This window comes from Mauremys reevesii, linkage group 8 (genome assembly GCF_016161935.1).
Source record: "Mauremys reevesii isolate NIE-2019 linkage group 8, ASM1616193v1, whole genome shotgun sequence".
Taxonomy (NCBI): Eukaryota; Metazoa; Chordata; order Testudines; family Geoemydidae; genus Mauremys; species Mauremys reevesii.
This window is the reverse complement of record NC_052630.1, coordinates 65,059,223-65,077,099: the sequence shown is the minus strand read 5'-3', so window position 1 is coordinate 65,077,099 and position 17,877 is coordinate 65,059,223. Positions and strand designations below refer to the sequence as shown.

Here is a 17,877-nt window from a genome sequence, read left to right as displayed (position 1 = left end):
TACAAGACCTGGCCTCCTCTTTTATTCCTGGGGCATGTAGATACCTACTCCCTGCTTGCACCTACATCTGTCTGCATGTTCTTATTTGCAGGTGAAATTGTCAGAACAAACGCCAGGTTAAGTCCACTTTCAAATTCAAATGGCCTCTGAATAAGCTATCCTTATTTACTTACAGAAGTTGCCCTTCTGACATCATAAAATATTTTAGGTTTTTAGCTAATGGCAAGTTTATTGTTTTTAGGTTATCGTCTGAAGACAGCGAGGAAGCTTCCACTTATTTTTATGATAGTGACGATTCTGGTGAAACAGGAGTAAAGTCTTATCACACAGGAGAAATGGACTTGCTGGGAGAGATTTTGGACACGCTGAGCACACACAGTTCAGATCAAGGAAAGCTCTCAGGAGCAAAGAGCCTGGATTTCTTTAGATCAACGGATGATATTGATTATAAGGCTATGGTTAGTCATCTTTTTCATGTGTAAAGCAACCTCATTAATTTAGAATAGAAGCTGGTGGAAGCTGCATGTATGGCCAGTTTATACAAGAATGGTTCATACGGTCACAACTGTGCCTTGCTGCTGCTCCAAAAAACAGAAGCATGTTTTTCTAACAAACTCATGCTGATAGCCACAGTATGAATGCACATCAGCTGAAGATTTGGGTATACTCCTAGCCAGCTTATCAATGGTGTGCCATTAGAAGTGGTAACCACCTCTAATGGCTAGTTAGGAATCCTACCCTGCTGCTGCACAGGCTTCTTATGTTCTCTCCCTCTATCCCCTGGGCAGGAATTGGTCTCAGTTATAGTTCTAGAGGCTGTTAATATTAATTTGGTCTCCCCTATTGAAAGTAGGTGTAAGTATATAACTCTGGGGAAGTTTCCCAGCTTGTTTAAGTCATTGGATCCAAGTAGTCATTGCTTTAGAAACCATTTCATTTTCAGTGTAGCAGTTAAGGCTCCATCCTGCAAATGGGTCTGCCCACTCGAGGCCTCTAATTCAGTTCACAGTCCCATTGGACCCAGGGCACAGATTCTTTTTCAAGAGCAGAGGTTCTGCTTGAATCTTCAAAATCTTCATCAAATCAGCTCCCTGGTGTTGGTGGCCACTGTCAAAATACTTTTGTATCTTTAAGTTCCAACTCCTGTGTTTAGTGCTTAAGATTTGCTGTTGTCAAAAGCACTCCCATATTAGCGATCCTTTGCTGGATCAATTAAATCTGATGCTAATCCATATCAACATTGATGTTATAAGCACCACACAAGGATTGCATTAATAAAATGTCCATTTTGTTTGTGAACTAAAAGATGTATAATAAATGTGTGTAACTGATTACTGAAACAAAGAATAGAAATCCCAGTGACTATGGGTAAGACAAGGTGGGTGAGGTGATATCTTTTATTGGACCAGTTTCTGCTGGTGAAAGAGACAAGCTTTTGAGCTTACACAGAGCTCTTCTTCAGATCCGAGACATGTACTCAGACTGTCACAGCTAAATACAAGGTGGAAGTAGACATACCCCAGGAAAATCTGCTTCTGTACAGGGGAGGGGGGGAACCTCTGACTGCACACCTCTAGTTGTCACCTACCATTCCACACTGGAACCCACATGAGGTATCATTAAACAAGTACAACCCAGCAGGACCACACCCTGAAAGAAATCTTTCCCAACCCCCCCCCTCTTCTGGCCTTCAAACAACCCCCCAACATCATTATCAGAAGCAAGCTCCCCAGAGATCAGACGTACCAATTCAAAGCAGCACCAGACCCTGCCAGAACAACAGATGCAAAACCTGTAGATATATCTCTGTTGCTACAATGAGCAATGTCCCCCACAACACACCTTTCAAGATCTGTGGGTACTACACAAGCCTATCACGACATGTAGTGTACCTCATCCAATGCACTAAATGGCTCAATAACAGCTATGAGGTGAAAACAGACAGTCACTACGCTCTCGAATGCACTCAAACAGAAAAGTGATAAAAGACAAAAACACCCTATCACCTAGGGGCGAACACTTTTCACAAAGTGATCACTCTATATCTGACCTGTCAGTCCTCATCCTCAAAGGAAACCTGCACAGCACTTTCAAAAGATGAGCCCAGGATCTTAAAGTCATAACTGTGCTAGACACTAAAAATCATGGTCTTATAAAAACATTGGATTTATGGCTTATTACAACAATCTGTAACCCACTAACCCCCCTTTTTGTCCTATGACTGGAGACGAGTTAACTGTCCACTTCACCTTGAAAGGTCTTACAGTGTGTTTTAACTACTTACGCTAAACAACTTGTTCCACCTTGCACTTAGCAGTGACCTTGGGAATATCTTTCCCAAACCTGGAGAAGAGCTCCGTGGAGCTTGAAAGCTTGTCTCTTTCACCAACAGAAATTGGTCCAATACAAGATATTACTTCAGCCACTTGTCTCTCTAATATCCTGGGACCAACACTGCCAACAGTGGCCATGGGTCTGAATCTCAATTTCTTATCTCATAATGCAAAACCACCATTGCAATTGACACAAGCTATACCTTTGTTTACTGTACAGCTGTGTGATCAAGGTTGAATGGGCAATGGAGACTGAACTCCTTTATCATTCCTAGAGGTGATCTTTAAACATTGGGATGAGGCAATGTCAAAAAGCTTGCATTGCAGTTTCCCTACTATGCCGTTCTGTATCTAGGGAAATCCAGGGGATGTATATCCTTTCATGAACACAGGATTTTTCTTTCAGTGATGTGAGTGCAAGGGTTCTTCTTGTGACATTAACTATAACAACACATGTTCTTTGTTTCAGAACAAGTCTAGTGCACCTAGTGAGAGCAACCTCGCTCTGCTCTGTAGTGGTACTAATGATCCAGTGGAGTGGAATCTTGGTCAGGATGATAGTGTTCTCCATGGGAAACAGCTCCCTCCATCGCCAAGGAAGCAAGTTGATTTTAGTGACCAGATGGAATCTGTCTCTGTGCTGCAGGAGGAAAATAGTGACAAAATCCTTAGTGCTGACCATGTGGATTTCCCTAAAGATTTTGTAAAGTCATCTTCTCCAACACGATCAGTTGCACAACTTGCTTCTCTGGAATTTTCCCAAGTAGATGACTCCTTTCATAGGAAGATAAAACCGAATGAAACACTAAGCAATACCTCAGAGGATCAGCTCCCAGTGAACCTTTGTCAACATCCATCCATTCTAATTCCTTGGCAAAAAGAAGGGGATGAAGGAAAGGAAACCCCAGAAGAAAGCGAACTTCTTCATGAAGTTGTGTCATTATGTAAAATAACCTCTGCTTTCCACCACAGTTTAAACATTTCAGAGGATCATTACTCCAGTAATAGCAGTGGAAATAAAGCGTAAGGGAACTTTGAGAAGAGAAACTACTTCCATGAGAGGTTAAAGAGAGATTACTCAGGAGACCATGTAATACATGATAACCAAAAGATCACAAAGGAATAATTACTTTTACATTTTAAAATACTTCTGTTTGTTTAGTACATGGATTTAGACATCTGCTTATATGTTTCTCAGTTAATTTGTTGGCTGTGTTTAAGTCCACAAGATGGAACTAAATATACTAATGCACTCTTAAATCAGGTACTAGTTTGTATGTATGTGAAATATACAACTGGTGCATGGTGCTTACTAATGTTCCTTTGTGCAGCAGGAAGTGTATCACCTTTGCATATATTCAGATACTGAAGGTACTGTATTAATCCTGTTGGGCATGAAATGAACAAAAGAGTTTAAATTTTTCAGAAAATTACAAATATCGATGTTTGTAATGATTTAACTGCCTTAATCATTTGGGAAAAGGTTTAAATATCTTACAAGATGACTTGCAAACATTCAGAAGAGCAATAATGATTTTCCATGTCAGGTATCTACTTGAGCAAAAGGGAAAAAGACCTTTTCCAAACTAAAAGATCTCTTGTCAATAATAGGGAGCTTGTTATAAACAGAAACTGTGGCCGTGTCTTCCAGACCTTGAAAAGATGGTGCATATTTTTCTCTTATGAAGTGCTGAATTATAATGTGAAGTTACTTAACTTCTGTTTACAACTAAGGCACTTTAAAGACATATTATCCAGTGTCTCAATGTAGATGTTTTCATCTAGGAATTTTCAGAAAGGAAAGTGTAAGTGAAATTGATAGATTTTATTGCTGTTTTTTAAATTTCTACAATTTAATAATTCTATACTAAAATTAATTTGTGCCACTGCTGAACATGGCCATTTGATTTTTACAAGCCACCTTTAAAAGAAACATTAAATTATTGCTTTTCTTCTTAATAGTTTTGTTTAGTTGAGCTGTGCAGTATTTTAAAGAGCAGTGAATGAAGATTACTTATAACACTAGACATCAAAAGTAATTGGTTCAGCTATTAAGAATGCAAATTACAAGGAAGGGAATTAAATGGATGCTGCATGTACTATATTTAGGCATAAACGTTTATCCCCCTTCGAGCATGTAGCATTCCTAAAGGATATTTCTGTATTTAAAATTCAAATAGTAGATTCCTCCCTGAGTGGAGCACATCTATTCATTGTCCTTGTCCACCCCTCTTTGTCCCCTACCCTCTGTGGATCAGAACAAGTACATTCTGGGGTGAACCATACTAGGCCAAAAATGACAACTTTGAATACTGTCTATTGGCATGTGTAACACAAAGCAAGGAGTAACAGGATTTGGCACTGTGAGGAATGCTCTCCCACTCTTCCTCACCAACAGAAGGAATCTTCTTCTGTGGCAAGGACGGCTTAGTGGTATCCTCAGCACAGACCAGGGAGAGCAAGTTGAAGAAGTCAGGGGTTAGGGGCAGGTTGGGCTGCAGTACTTTGGTAGTGGATCACTGCACAGGTTAACACCAGTTGTCATGTTTGGGTTTACAAAGGAAGTTTCCTCTTGGCTAATGCAATTTGGCTTTTCTTTTCCTGTTTTATCACCATGAGCATCAGGCAATTGGTTATGTCAGGTGGCTCAAGGGAATTGGTGTGTGATCCCTTTGGGGAGGTTGCGGGGCGGTGGCTGGCTGATGCTCTGCCCATGAGATCTAGTGTCTAATACTATCTTGTCATTTCACATAAGTTTGTTGGCAACATCCCTGGCATTGTAAAAGAAGGTCTTGTATCCCAAACTACAGACTCCGGATGGGAGAAAAGGAGCGGGGAAGCAGATTTTAGCAACACCACTGGTGAGGATGGGCCACCTGACTGGGTAATAGTATGAGGCCCCTCCACCAAAGTGTCCCATTTTACGTACAAAGGAAAAGGTCAGGACTCACAATTCATAATATGTCCTTGGCTGATTAGAACATGAAAGTTTTTATAGGTGTGTTCAGTGTATATTTCTGAAGAGGACCTCAGCAGCTTATTGGTGCTGAGGATGATTGTAAGATTTGCATCTTGATCTGTCTTAGGGTTTTCTGTAGTACATATCACCATAGTATCTGAGATGCAAGTGGAGTCTTTATTTGTGTTATCCCAAAAAGTGGCCTTGGCAAAGCTGTGTTTGAGTTACTGAGGACCAAAATTATTAACCCGTAAACTATTAAACATTTTAGCTGGGTTATCAGATATCAAGAAATAGGAAGTGTCAGGTCTGAACAGTGTTTAAATGGGGGAGCTCGAAGGAAAACACAAGATGTTGCAGGAGGTGGTACAGGGAATCGGGAAGTGGCATTTTTCTTTGTTGGTCCTGAATCAGTACCCAAGTAGGTTATGCTGTGCTGTTAGGTGCATTTAAGATAAGACAGGAAAAAGAAAAGTCTTACCAATCTCTTAGCACTTCTCGTTTGATTGTTACTCTGATAACACTAGAAAAATGAAATGTTCAGTTGCATTCTTATTTGTGTAACTGCATTTTCCTAACCTTAATTCCCAGATTCAACTGAATACAGTATTCTTTTCCTGTTGTGTGGTGTTCCTGTGTACAGTCCCACCCTTGAGAAGGCAGCTTTCCTTTGTAGGTTTAACAGGGTTGCCATTCTCTGGTAGTGTGCCTCCATGCATATAGGTCAGAGAAAGTCACTCTTGCTGCATCTGGTGCCCCCTTGCCACTCATTGCTTGCTCTGCAATAGCCCTTCTTCAAATAACTTGGCCCTCTAGCTAGGTTACCATTTAGTCCACCCCTCCTGGTGGACTTACAAAGTCCAACAGGACAACTGCCCAGATGCTGCTGCCAGATGCATTCAGCCCTCCTCGGGCTCTGTGCCACTATACCAGTGGCAGGCAGGGGAATCCGGAGCCACCTGTTATATCAGGTTCCAGCTCAGGGACCTTATAATGAGCAATCCAGGTCCTCATTCCCATTCCCTGGCCCTGTTTCCCCAGTCTCCTTCCTACCAAGCCTCCGTATCTTCTCTTTCCTGGTTCTCAGTTTACTACTGGAGCCTACTGTACTCCCCGTGGCTACTTCACCCCTCCTAGCCTCTTGCCAGACTCCTTACACCAGGAAAGGATCTCAAAGCTTACTCTCGCCTTGGAATTCCTCCTTGCTCCGGGAGGCCTCCCTCCTCCCAGGGGAGCAACTGCGGACTCCTTTACCTGCAAGCTGCCTGCTGCTTTCAGCCTCTTGGTTTTTTAGTGCTGGCCCAGCCCTCCCCCAAGCTGGGCTTCCCTCTCAGTTAACCCTGGCCCTCCTCTCAGGTGATGTCAGGTGACCTAATTAGTGCCTCAGGCCCTCATTCACCCTATCAGGGCTAGTGTGGGGTGCACACCATATCACAATAGGTGAAGTGAATTCTTGGGTAGGGCTAGGAGGAATCAGAATGAGATAATGTGAAAAGACATTAGGAATCTACTAGGATAATAGGCACTATGCACATTTGTAAGATGTTATATTAAATGCTTTTATATCTTAGAGACTTATCAGTTTCTGTCTTGAAGGAAAAAATAAGGTTATCAGAAATTCTAGTCATGTTTACTTTTAAATCTATAAAAGCATCTTTCGGGAATGCAGCTTGAGATTTAAGGATGGGGTTTTCAAAAACATCTAATGGACCGTCTTTCACTGACTTTTGATAGGAGTTGGGCACCTGACTCCCTTAGGCACTTCACTGGAGGAGAATTTGTAGGGCATACCAGGTTGCTAATGTCCCTTTAATGATTATTAGGAGTAAAGCACTGAAAAAAATGATTTGGGATTTGTACAACATTGATGCCTTGATGGGTTATTGTTTTATAAGTAATATTCACATCTCTGATAAGTGAAATTGAAGAAGTAGAAAGTTAATAGATGGCTCTTAAAATTCAACTTTTTGAATTATTTTTATTGCAATAGCCATGAATGTGTTAGGGTTGCCACACTAATGTCAAATCCGTCCCATATTGCTGATGTGATTCGTAGAATGTTTACAGTATTTTGACTATTGTGTCTTCCTTCTTGTTGAACCTACATACCTTAACATATAGCCTCGTTATCTATGTCTGATTAATTTAAATTTAGCCACATTTTTAGATTCTTTACCACTTGATATCAAATGTCTTTTTGAAAGGCTAATATTGGTGCCTTATTTAAACATACAAAATTACCAGGCATCTTCCATATTAACAACAAAAAAACAGTTAACCATGCCAAATTTATCAAATAGAGTAGCAACTCTGCTATGTCCAGCCAACACAGCTCTACTCTGTTCTTAGTCCAGTATCAGTCTGTCTGTAGGCCACGTCTACAGTATTTTGATTATCACAGAGTGTCCCATGGTACGAAAAATTGTCCATGTCAAGGATTTTACAAGTTTTCAACTATTCTCATCTGTGTGAATTCTCCTAATGCCTTCTAAAGCATCAGCGTTAATTTCCATCTACTGGTGAGAGCTGAACTCAGTTCAGTGAAAAAGCTGCTCAGGACTCCAGTAGAGGCACCTGTTTTTTTAGCTGAATCAGTATCTTTATGAGTGTCCCATTTTCCCCCCATGAGGGAAATAAGAGATTTTTTTTGATTTAACGTTGCACTCTCTTATCCATACTTAGGGACAAAGTCCTGACCTAGTCAGTTACACTGGGACTTGGATTTCAGGTCTTCAGTTCATCTCTAATAGATTGTGCACCATGCCTCCATGAAGTGAGCCATATCCCCATTCTGCTTAGAGAAAAACAGCATGAGAGCATCAGGAGAAGGGACAGTCACTCTTCAGGATTCCCCTCTCTGACTTTTCCCTGTATTGTTCCATTGGGATAATACAGCTGGGTCCCTCAACCCATGAGCAGAGGGTTCATCCCCCAGAACCTGTGGATCTTAGTGGGTATTCTGGAGTCCTGGACCTTGTCTCACTCCAGCTGTTTTGCAGTGTGACTCCAATGAAGCCTTTTCATCAAATCCCGCACAGGCGGGGAAGCATGATCTGTGGCCCCCATTATAGCCTTCTCATCTCTCTATGTGTAGATCCCCAATACTGTGAAAATCCTTTACAGAAGTCCAAGGATGGACAGAACCATGGATGCCAATCCCTGCCCTCCCTGTATGCATGCAGAGAGAGCTCTGTACAGGAGATGATTGAGGACAGTCTGTCAGTCACAGTGCCATGTATTGGGGTATCGTCACTTCAAAAATAGGCTTATTTTGAAGGAAGAGTGGAGTTTGAGAAGCTGAGAAATAATTGTCCTGACTGAAACCTTCACAGTCATGTAGCATTTCTGAGAGTGATATTGCTGATTGGCTAAAGGTGGGATTTTCACAAAGTCTCAGCATTAGCTAGACTCTGCTTTCAGAGAAGTCAATGGGGCATTTTAACATTGACTTCAGTGGGAGCAGACTTAGACCAACACTGAGCAACTTTGAAATCCTACCTAACTGTTACATTTTTTAAGATTTCACAATTTGGGTTTTTCTGTCTTTCAGGCTGTAGAATGAGTTTTTCCTAACCGCATGTTATTGTTAATTATATATTTCTAGGCAAAGAAATTTTAAACCAGTTAAATAGCCTCCAATTTTCCATCCACAATTAATTGTGGGTTCAGTTCTACAGAACAATCAGTTGTGCAGCCCTCAAATCATATTGGTAAATGTCTGTAATCTGTTTTATGTGCATGTAATTGATTGAGGGAACAAAACTTCATGCAGGGAAACTAGATTCTAGGTTGAGGCCCTTTTGAAAATGTGGCCCTTTGTGTAATAAAACTTACATTAGTAGCCCATTCAGGAGCAAGGAGCCTACACAACTGCTGATCCATGGAAGCTTTGCCCTCCATCCTCCCTGTCAATACTATTACAAGGATTGTGCCTGTTCCGAGGGGTTTACATAGGGGTTTCTGTCTTAGCAGATGCTTCTTGTCACATAAGGCACCATGGGCTGACTGCCCAAAAGGAGTTAGGTGCCTAAGTCTCCAGTTTTGGGATCACTGCTATGCCCAATATTCCCACTGAAACCCTGAAGGCACCTAAACCCACTGGACTCCCTAACAGCCCACATTTCTGCCTCTGAGCACACACAGTGCTTCCTCCCCGTGGGCAACCTTTAGACACCTGTTTCCTGCGTAAGCTCCAGAATGATGCACAAACCAGGAGAAAACAAGCTTTCAGCGTTGAACTTGCCTGAGGGGTCCAATCCAGTAGGCATGCTCAAAGGCTGCCCACTGAATCAGGCCCCCATAGATGAGCTTATACAGAACAGCCAGAGGAAGCAGAGGAAAAGGACTTCTCTTGTATCTTTTAGCACAGTGGTTAGGGTACTCCCCTGGGAGGTGGGAGAAGGGGTTTGAACAGGGATCTGCCACCTGTCAGGTGAATGCTCTAATTATGGGCCTGTGGGATTTTAGCGGGGCCGGGGGTTTCAACCAAAATAATTTGGTGACGTTATGCAAATTCATTAAATGTTTTGATGTCGCTGAATCTGCATTTTTCACCAAAACAAATTTAGGTTGAAAACTTTTGCCCAGCTGTAGTTGAGATTCAAAATTCAAAGTATGAACTATAGCCCAGGTTTTACTACAGTAAAATGTGCTCAACAGAAGCTAGTTTGTACATTACTTAGGTCACTTTTAACAGGATTCACATTTAGAATCCACTAACAGTATTAGCCCTGGAACAATAGAAGTGGAATTCAAGTAAATTGACATTTGATTCTGATTGTGTAAAATGCTGTTATGTTTCTGTTAAAGTAAGGGAGCTACTTGGATGTGGAGGGACACGTATTGACTTTCAAAAAATTACTGGATTTTGTGCAATATTTTTCCTTTTCTTTTTTTGAAGTAATTTAGTTCCAGCAAATATGCACATCTGCTTTTCAAGCAGATCCTTGAGATCATATTTTTGGAACTGTATAAAATTACATGTAGCATTTTAATATGGTTGTATGATAAAAATATAAACAGTACGTTGTCACCTGGCAAATGTGCATCTCCAAATGTGACTGGAAATGATTGTGTTTGTCATGTTATTGTACTGTAGTAATAAACATGGTTTCAGCAGTGATTAATAAACAAGTAAGCAAAAGTAATAATGTCTATCTTCTACTCACAGTATGTTACAAGAACATAGTGGGAGTAATTTCTGTTTATACATTTAGAACTTCTGATGCTTAGTTTATCACTTGATTTTTTTTAACAAGTTAAGCATCTATTCTCAATATAATCAATACAATCAATGCTAGATAATAATTTATGGTGGTTACTGTATGTATATCCAGAATCTAGTTTGTGACAGCCCTAATTGTGATAAATCATTGCTTAAATCAATTGTTGCCAGTACCTTTTAATTTTCTGTAAATTAAATTATCTATTGATGTATATTTTGTTTTAACCTTCAAGCTTCTGTCAAGAACTGGTTTAAATTAATTTACTTGAATGGGGCGATAAAGCACTGTGGAATAGTTAGTTTTGGATGCAACACACAAACAAGCATATATTGTGTTAATTCACCATTTTGTTCAGGAGAAGATAAGTAAAAATGGTTCATTTGTTCAAGGAAATAACTGGTTTTTTAAATCTGTGTCTGAAAGAGAGAAGGAAAAAGCATCAGCATTGAACAGAGCATAATAACCTGTCTTGGCATTATTCCTAAACTTTTTTTCAGAGCTTTTTTTAGCCATCTTTGGAAAAAGTCTTTATAAAGCTCTTATGGGCCAGTAGGGACGTCTTTAATTACCTACCGGAAAGACATGAAGTACAGGATGTTTTGAGATGTAATTCTTTTATTGATCCTTTTAATAATCACAGAGGTATTTAAATAAATTGTTAACACTGTGTTCTAGCATGTTTATAAATAGGATCAGACACTGGCTTTTATTAAAACTGCCACCAAATTTAGGACTTTACTCTGTGCTGTCGCACACTGTAGCCTACAGTATGAAATCATCTCCAGAATTACAGACCAGACCTTAGATTACTACCAGTAGCACGCTGTGTATGTACAATAAATTGTGTTTTTTCCAAGTTATAATGTCAGTGCAAAGTTTTTGGTGAACTCCACTTTACCATAAAGTGCCCCACATTGTGTTATAAAATAAAATTTACCAAAATCAAAGCCAGTGTGGTGTGCAGGTTTTTGTTGGATGTAGTGATTTGATTTACATATCTCATGCAAAAGGATGTAAGATTATCTTTTTCCATTAGAAGTGTAGTTTAAAACAATATGGTGATGTTATGCTATGAGCTTTTCACAACCCATTTTGGAGAAGCTAATCAAGTGTTTATTATTAATAATTAGCATTTATATAATGGTTCTTCAAAGTGTATAAATATTAACTATCACAATGTCCTGTGAGACAGGCAGCTGATATGCACATTATCCCCAAGCTAGACTCAGAAATGTTAAGTGATTTGATCAAGCCTACACAGGGAGAGCCAGCAGCAAAGCAGGCGTTATAACTCAGTAGTTCCTCCTAGCCCCGTGTTCAGACCACTACATTATACAGCCCCCTCAAATATTGGAAAACCAGAAAATGTTCGGTTTTGGTTCTGTCAGACATCCCTTAAAAAACATCAGTGTTACAACAAAAAGCAAACCACAACCTTAAAGAAATCCCAGGAAATACACAGTTATGGTAGCACTACCCAGATAAACTGAACCCTGCCTGCTTTGAGATGCAGACATGATAACTCTTTAGGCAATGATTCTTGGGAAATTAGCTGGGCTTTTCTAAGGCACCTAATGCTGTTTGGTGCACAAATCTCATAGATTTCCAATGGATTTGGGGCCCAAACTCCCTTAGACCCCTTTGAAAATTCCAGAGGATTATAACCAGTGTTTATATGGTATTTTTCATCTTTAGATCTCCAAGCACTTTACAGAAGAAGCAATTTGCAAAGGAAGCAAACATTTCCCCCATTTTGCAGATGGGGAAACAGAGGTATTAAAAAGTGAAGTTACTTGCCAATGGTCATATAGCAGCCCATTGGCACAGCCTGTAGAACCCAAGTCTTCTGAACCCAGCCAGTCCAGTGGGAGCACACTGCCAGTTACAAACTGTAAAGACCACAAAGGCAGCTCTTTCCAGCCATTAGTCACTTTCTATGTGGCAAGACACAGCGCAATGAGAGAAAATCCCTCAGTCCCCCAAACACCATAACATGAGTTGCTTGCACAGTTGTGGCTCAGCCTCTCCTAGAATCTAATCTCCCTGAGCGAGTTCGTGGTGAATTACAACCAGAATCCACACAGGCAGCGTGACACAAAATGGCCACACAGCAGAATCTGGTCAGTGATTTAAACAATGATTCCTTTGCCCGAACTGGAAAAGAATGCCAAAAGCACTTTGCTGTGTTATTCAAACAAAACATACAGCCCACCAGATAAATGTTGATATTGTTGATCATCAGTCATTTTTTAAAAAGTTACATCCATTTATTCATCTCTTACAGTTACAACAACAAAATCTTTGTCATCTGTCCAAGTCGTGGTGCAAGAGAAGACACAATGAAAATGAAAACAATCTAGCTGTGACACTCGGAGTACCTTTCCCAGGCCTGAAGAAGAGCTCTGTGGAGCTCGAAAGCTTGTCTCTCTCACCAACAGAAATTAGTTCAATGAAAGATATTACCTCACTCATCTTGTCTCTTGAATTACTCCTGTCAGAACTGTAGTGACATTGTCACCACGCGCAGACAGTTGCTTCTTGGATGCAGTGTGAGAGAGCGAAGTACTCATCCAAGTATGAAAACAGCTTAATATAATTAATTGATTCATTGGTTTTCTTTCAGCTTCAGCTTACAGTGTAGGTGCAGTTGAATACTTTAAATGCTGCAGTTACTGAAGTTATTCCATATAGTAAGTATGGAGAAGTACAGGGGATACAGCAGATAATGAGTAGCCTGATCTTTTGACCTTAAAGTGGCAAATTTTAAAGCAGCAGCACTATAGGGCTACTCTAATCCTGTCAAGAAAAATTATGTCAAGCATTTGTGGAAAGAAGAAATTTTCAGAGCGCTTTGGTAAAACAGTCAGATGGGACACACCAGGTTGGTACATTATTAAGAAGTGTGGTTTATTAGGAAAAAATGTAACTCAAAATTCTGTCATTTTGTGGGCTTGCTTAGGTATGGAGGTCATGAAATTGCTATTCATGAATGGCCACCATATCGTGTGTGCTCCATAAGCAGCGGAGAACATTGCTATTGCAACATATGCATATGCATACATGAACGACGGGCAAAGCATTTCATTTTCTTTCCAGAACACCCAGTGCCTGAACCCTCATGATCACAAAAGAAAAAGTAACTTTATCAAATGCAGGGATGTAGATTTTTATTTGATGTGACAAGTCCTAACAACAACAGAAACATAAGCAATGCCTCAAGTTACAATGTGGATTTGTTGGTATCCAGTAAAAGCAAAGGGGAGTGAGTTTGTGGTTTTTCTTCAGTCAGGAAAAATGCTGACAGCTTCTTTCTTAAAATTTAAAACCCCGAAGGTTATCAATCCTGTTACAAATTGTGCATGAAATATAAACAAGAGCTAGTGCTAAAGGTAAAGTTAAGGGACTGCATTTGAAATATAGACTATTGCTGACTTAACACCCTTTCCTTTAAGTTTCCTCTTATAGTATAAGGGCCAGATTCTCAGCTGGTGTATATTGGCATTGCTCCATTGGCTTCCTTCCTGAGGTCTATAAATCCTATTCCTCCCCTCAAATAACTGTGAATAGATGATAAAACAAAAATGAGGGTTATAGGAAACCATAAACTTCACTGCAAATTGCAAATCCCTTCCTTTCTGCCATATTATCAGTTCTTATTTGTTAAGTGTTGCTGCTGGGCTCAGTGCTGTGCAAGACGTATTTAAAGATGGCCCCTGTCCTGTAGAGCTTACAGTATTAAACACCCCCTTCTCCCAAAACACAGGGCTTGTCTGCAGGGGGAAGCGTTATCAGTTATACCAGAGTAATCTCTCCATGTGGACACTTGTATTCTGGTATAAGAGTGCTTTTTGGGGGGTTAGCTTAAACCCCTTCCCAAGAGATATGAGCTAACAGAAAAGAGTGTCCCCATGTGGGCTATACTAGTATAACCACAATGGTGTAATGCATAACTCGAGTTATGCTGAAAGATCTTTCCCATGTAGACAAGGCGGCAGATAACAAGAAGTTGCTGGGAGATCCAGAGAAAGGTGTTAGTTTTTTGATGGTTTTTGTTTTTTGTTTTTCTTCCTTCCAGCTTCCTGGGGTGGAGAAAGCACTATGCTGACATGGCTCAGTGTCCTGGGGCCTCTCAGAAGAAGTTTTTAGCAATGGTTTGGACTGATGGGCAGCTGGTCCTCTGAAGGTAGTTCCAAGTGTAGGGGGCAGCATGGAAGAAGGGGCAGAGATGAGGGATAGGAGGAGGACACCATGGTGACTTTAGCATCATTGGCAGAGCAGAGAAGATGACGGAGGACTCAGATCCATGCTGTAGATTGGGGTGCTTTTGCAGTGCTTTGAAGATGGTCAAAGGGAAACCAGCAGAGGGAATTGAAGGAAGAGGTGTTTTCAATTTAGACTGCAAGCTCTGCAGGGCAAGGACCTTGTCTCCATGTTTGTCTGTACAAAGACTAGTCCGCTTATGGTGGTAGGGAAATAAAAACCATTGAAGACCAAATAATGGCTGCACTGAGTAGGGGGACTGCACAGTGATCTTCCACCAATACTAGTGCTGCTGCTTGAACTGCCAGTGCTCAAAGGGATGCTGGGTGCTGCTGCTCTCAGCACTGGACAGCTCAAGGTCATAGGCCAAAACGTTTAAGAATGGCTTCTGACTTTGGGGGCTCTCCTTTTGGGTCTCCAGCTTTAGATTCTTTGGGACTGATTTTCACTGGTGCTGAGTGCTGTTGAGGAGTTCAGCTAGAATTGTGAATGTACATCATCTGAGACTCAGGCAGGCCCAAGGTATCTTGAGATGGGTTTCAAAAACCAGAGGTCACTGTTAACTTTTCTCTGCTACTTTTCCCTTCCTTCCCCATGCACCCCTCTTCATCTTGACTTTGGCTCTGAGAACCATAATATAACTCCTAATATCTGCAGTGTTATAGTATCAGCAATTTCTTTTATTCAGCACTAACCTCTTCCCTTTCATGATGATAACCTATTAATATAATACAACCTGTTTAGCAGTGTGGAAGATTATGTATTTTAAATGTTCACCTGAATAATACATACAAACAGCTGACATTCGGTCTGCTCCCAGAATAGGCGACATGCTTATTTAATGATTTTGAAAATGTTAAAATGGCGAGCTTGAAATTCAAATGTCATTTTAAAATATTTGTATTTAACTTCACTGAGCCCGTCCTTTGCTCTCTCTCCCTCTGGCATATTCAAATCGGGGGTTAGGGCAGCAGTCTGACACTGTGGATACTTCGAACAATGTATTGAGCAGTGTTGGCATTTCAGTCTAATTAGTTACAGCCTATTTTGTGATTTGTCTTTGGTCCTTTTGGTTGCTGGCCAAGTATTTTTTATATCTGTTTTTATATTCCTCATTGTCTCATTTTGAATGTCAACAGACCAGTATTTGTGTAACTTTTTTTTTCTTTCTTTGTCTTCTCTCCACTCCGATCTGTGTCAGGAAGTTTGACTCAGCAGTTCTATGTCTCAGCCCCACTGTCTGAGAAAAATACAGCTCAGGATTGATTGGCATGCACAACACAGTTTGGTAAATGCACATCTTCAGTGGGACCATCTATTTTTCTTGCTAGTGTTTAACAGCCACTGCTTTTCCTGAAAGTAGCGGTTTCCTGGGCTGGTTAAATCAGCTTTAGGCTACATTACATCAGTGCTACAATGCAGCTGCATCAAGACCTGGATCTGAATTATGTTTGTCAGACCCAGCTCTAATTTAAACAGACTAATGTAGATTCCATCTCTGGAATCTGATGGAAGGGGTAGGTAGGTATATTGAGCTAAAGCGCTCACACAGATCACTGTCTGAAAGGATATTCTGGGGCACCTGACTAGTTTACTTGGAAATTGGGAGGTGCGGGGGAGAGGCAATAAAGGTGAAAAGGTAAGCACCAACCTGTGAATTTACGGTTAATGTTCTCAAATTGAAACACCTAGGCACCGAGTGACACATTTTCATCTGTGAGGTCGATGGGGCAACGGCAAATGAGGAGCAATATCCAGCAGTTGAGAGAGAGAGAGAGAGAAAAGGAAGGGCAAACATGTTCATAACATTTCTGTTTCAAATTCTGTTTGACTGTCATGGTTTTCAATGTGGTTCACTCAATGGTTCTCTGATCACTTGAACGTTGTGTCCAATTCTTGAAATGTCTGGCTTGCTAGATTTGGCACCAATATTTTAGGCAGCCTCAAGAGGGTTGTAGGAAAGTCTTGTATTTTCTGCCCTTAGGTGGGATGTGTCATGCCCTAACCTTTCTAGTCTTGGCTCAGGGCAGCAGAAAGGGTGGCCCATCTCTTCTGGGTGCACACGGACTTGCAGCTTTGAGTGGTGTTTCTGCACAGTAGGGAGAAGCTTGCAGGCAAAGCAGTTTCCAGTTGTTTAAGCTAATTTTCACTGTGGCAAAAATGTATCTACAAATCCCATTAATTTTCTTCCACATAAGCCAGTTTGCCAGTTTGACTGTGATCGTGAAGTTGGCCGTTGACTGAGTAGCACATGACATTCTATGTACTACTGTGCAGTGACATGGGTGCGCAGCGCACATTAAACCAATGATTTTAGGGGACAGAAAGCTGATGTTTAACCTGTGAGTCCTCCACACTATAATCACATATGCACTGCAAACAAGCTGTACATGTATATTCATGCAGATTAAAATGTCATTGCGGGAGGGTTAGAAAGTGCTGTCATCCAAACAACTTGATGTACCACTGCAAATTTTCTGTCCTTTAGGCACTCCCTCTTCAAAATCTATTTTGCTGACAATGTTTTCAGATTTCTGCAGAAAAGTAAAATTCAGCACAGGTGCAAAATGAAACTAGGTGGGTTTAAATTGGAAACACACACTTTTGTCATCACTATTTATTACAATACATGCCAATGAAAATTGCACTTCTGGTGAAACTACAGGTGAAATTTGAAAGGTCATACACACTACCTAGCTAAGAAAAATGTCACACTTTGAACAGCACCATGAAGAGCACAAAACCAGATGAAGGCCTGCGTAGTTTGTTATGATGGAAAGGATGATTTCAAGTTTTGGAAATGTCAATCTTACTGTTTTTAGACAATGTTGGATGAATTCCTGGTAAATGTAATTGCTTTGCCAAACAATGTAAGGGGGAAACTTGCAAAAGAAGAAAAACAGGAATGAAAAACAACTTTTGTGAAACCAAGTTGAAATGTAACCCAAAATGGTTTGGATTGGTTACAGTATAAAAACCCAATATTTTTTTATTCCAGAAATAACATTTAAAGGGAATCTGCAGGAAGCCCATCTCACCAATGAGATGAGAATGCTTATTCTGGTCTTTGGGATTCCCACCTCTGCCTTGATTCATAATT

The 17,877-nt window shown here is 40.6% G+C and overlaps 1 protein-coding gene across 2 annotated transcripts in view; it reads left to right on the top strand.

Annotated features, from left to right (window-relative positions):
* Window positions 1-11,459, top strand: part of DENND1B (DENN domain containing 1B) — a 253,203-nt gene extending 241,744 nt beyond the window's left edge. For both annotated transcript variants that reach the window (XM_039484997.1, XM_039484996.1), the window contains 2 exons: window positions 242-458; window positions 2,803-11,459. In XM_039484997.1, coding sequence (XP_039340931.1) covers window positions 242-458; window positions 2,803-3,360 — 775 coding nt within the window. In that variant the 3' untranslated portion in view covers window positions 3,361-11,459. The remainder of the gene's footprint in view (window positions 1-241; window positions 459-2,802) is intronic.
* The last annotated feature ends 6,418 nt before the right edge of the window (window positions 11,460-17,877 follow it).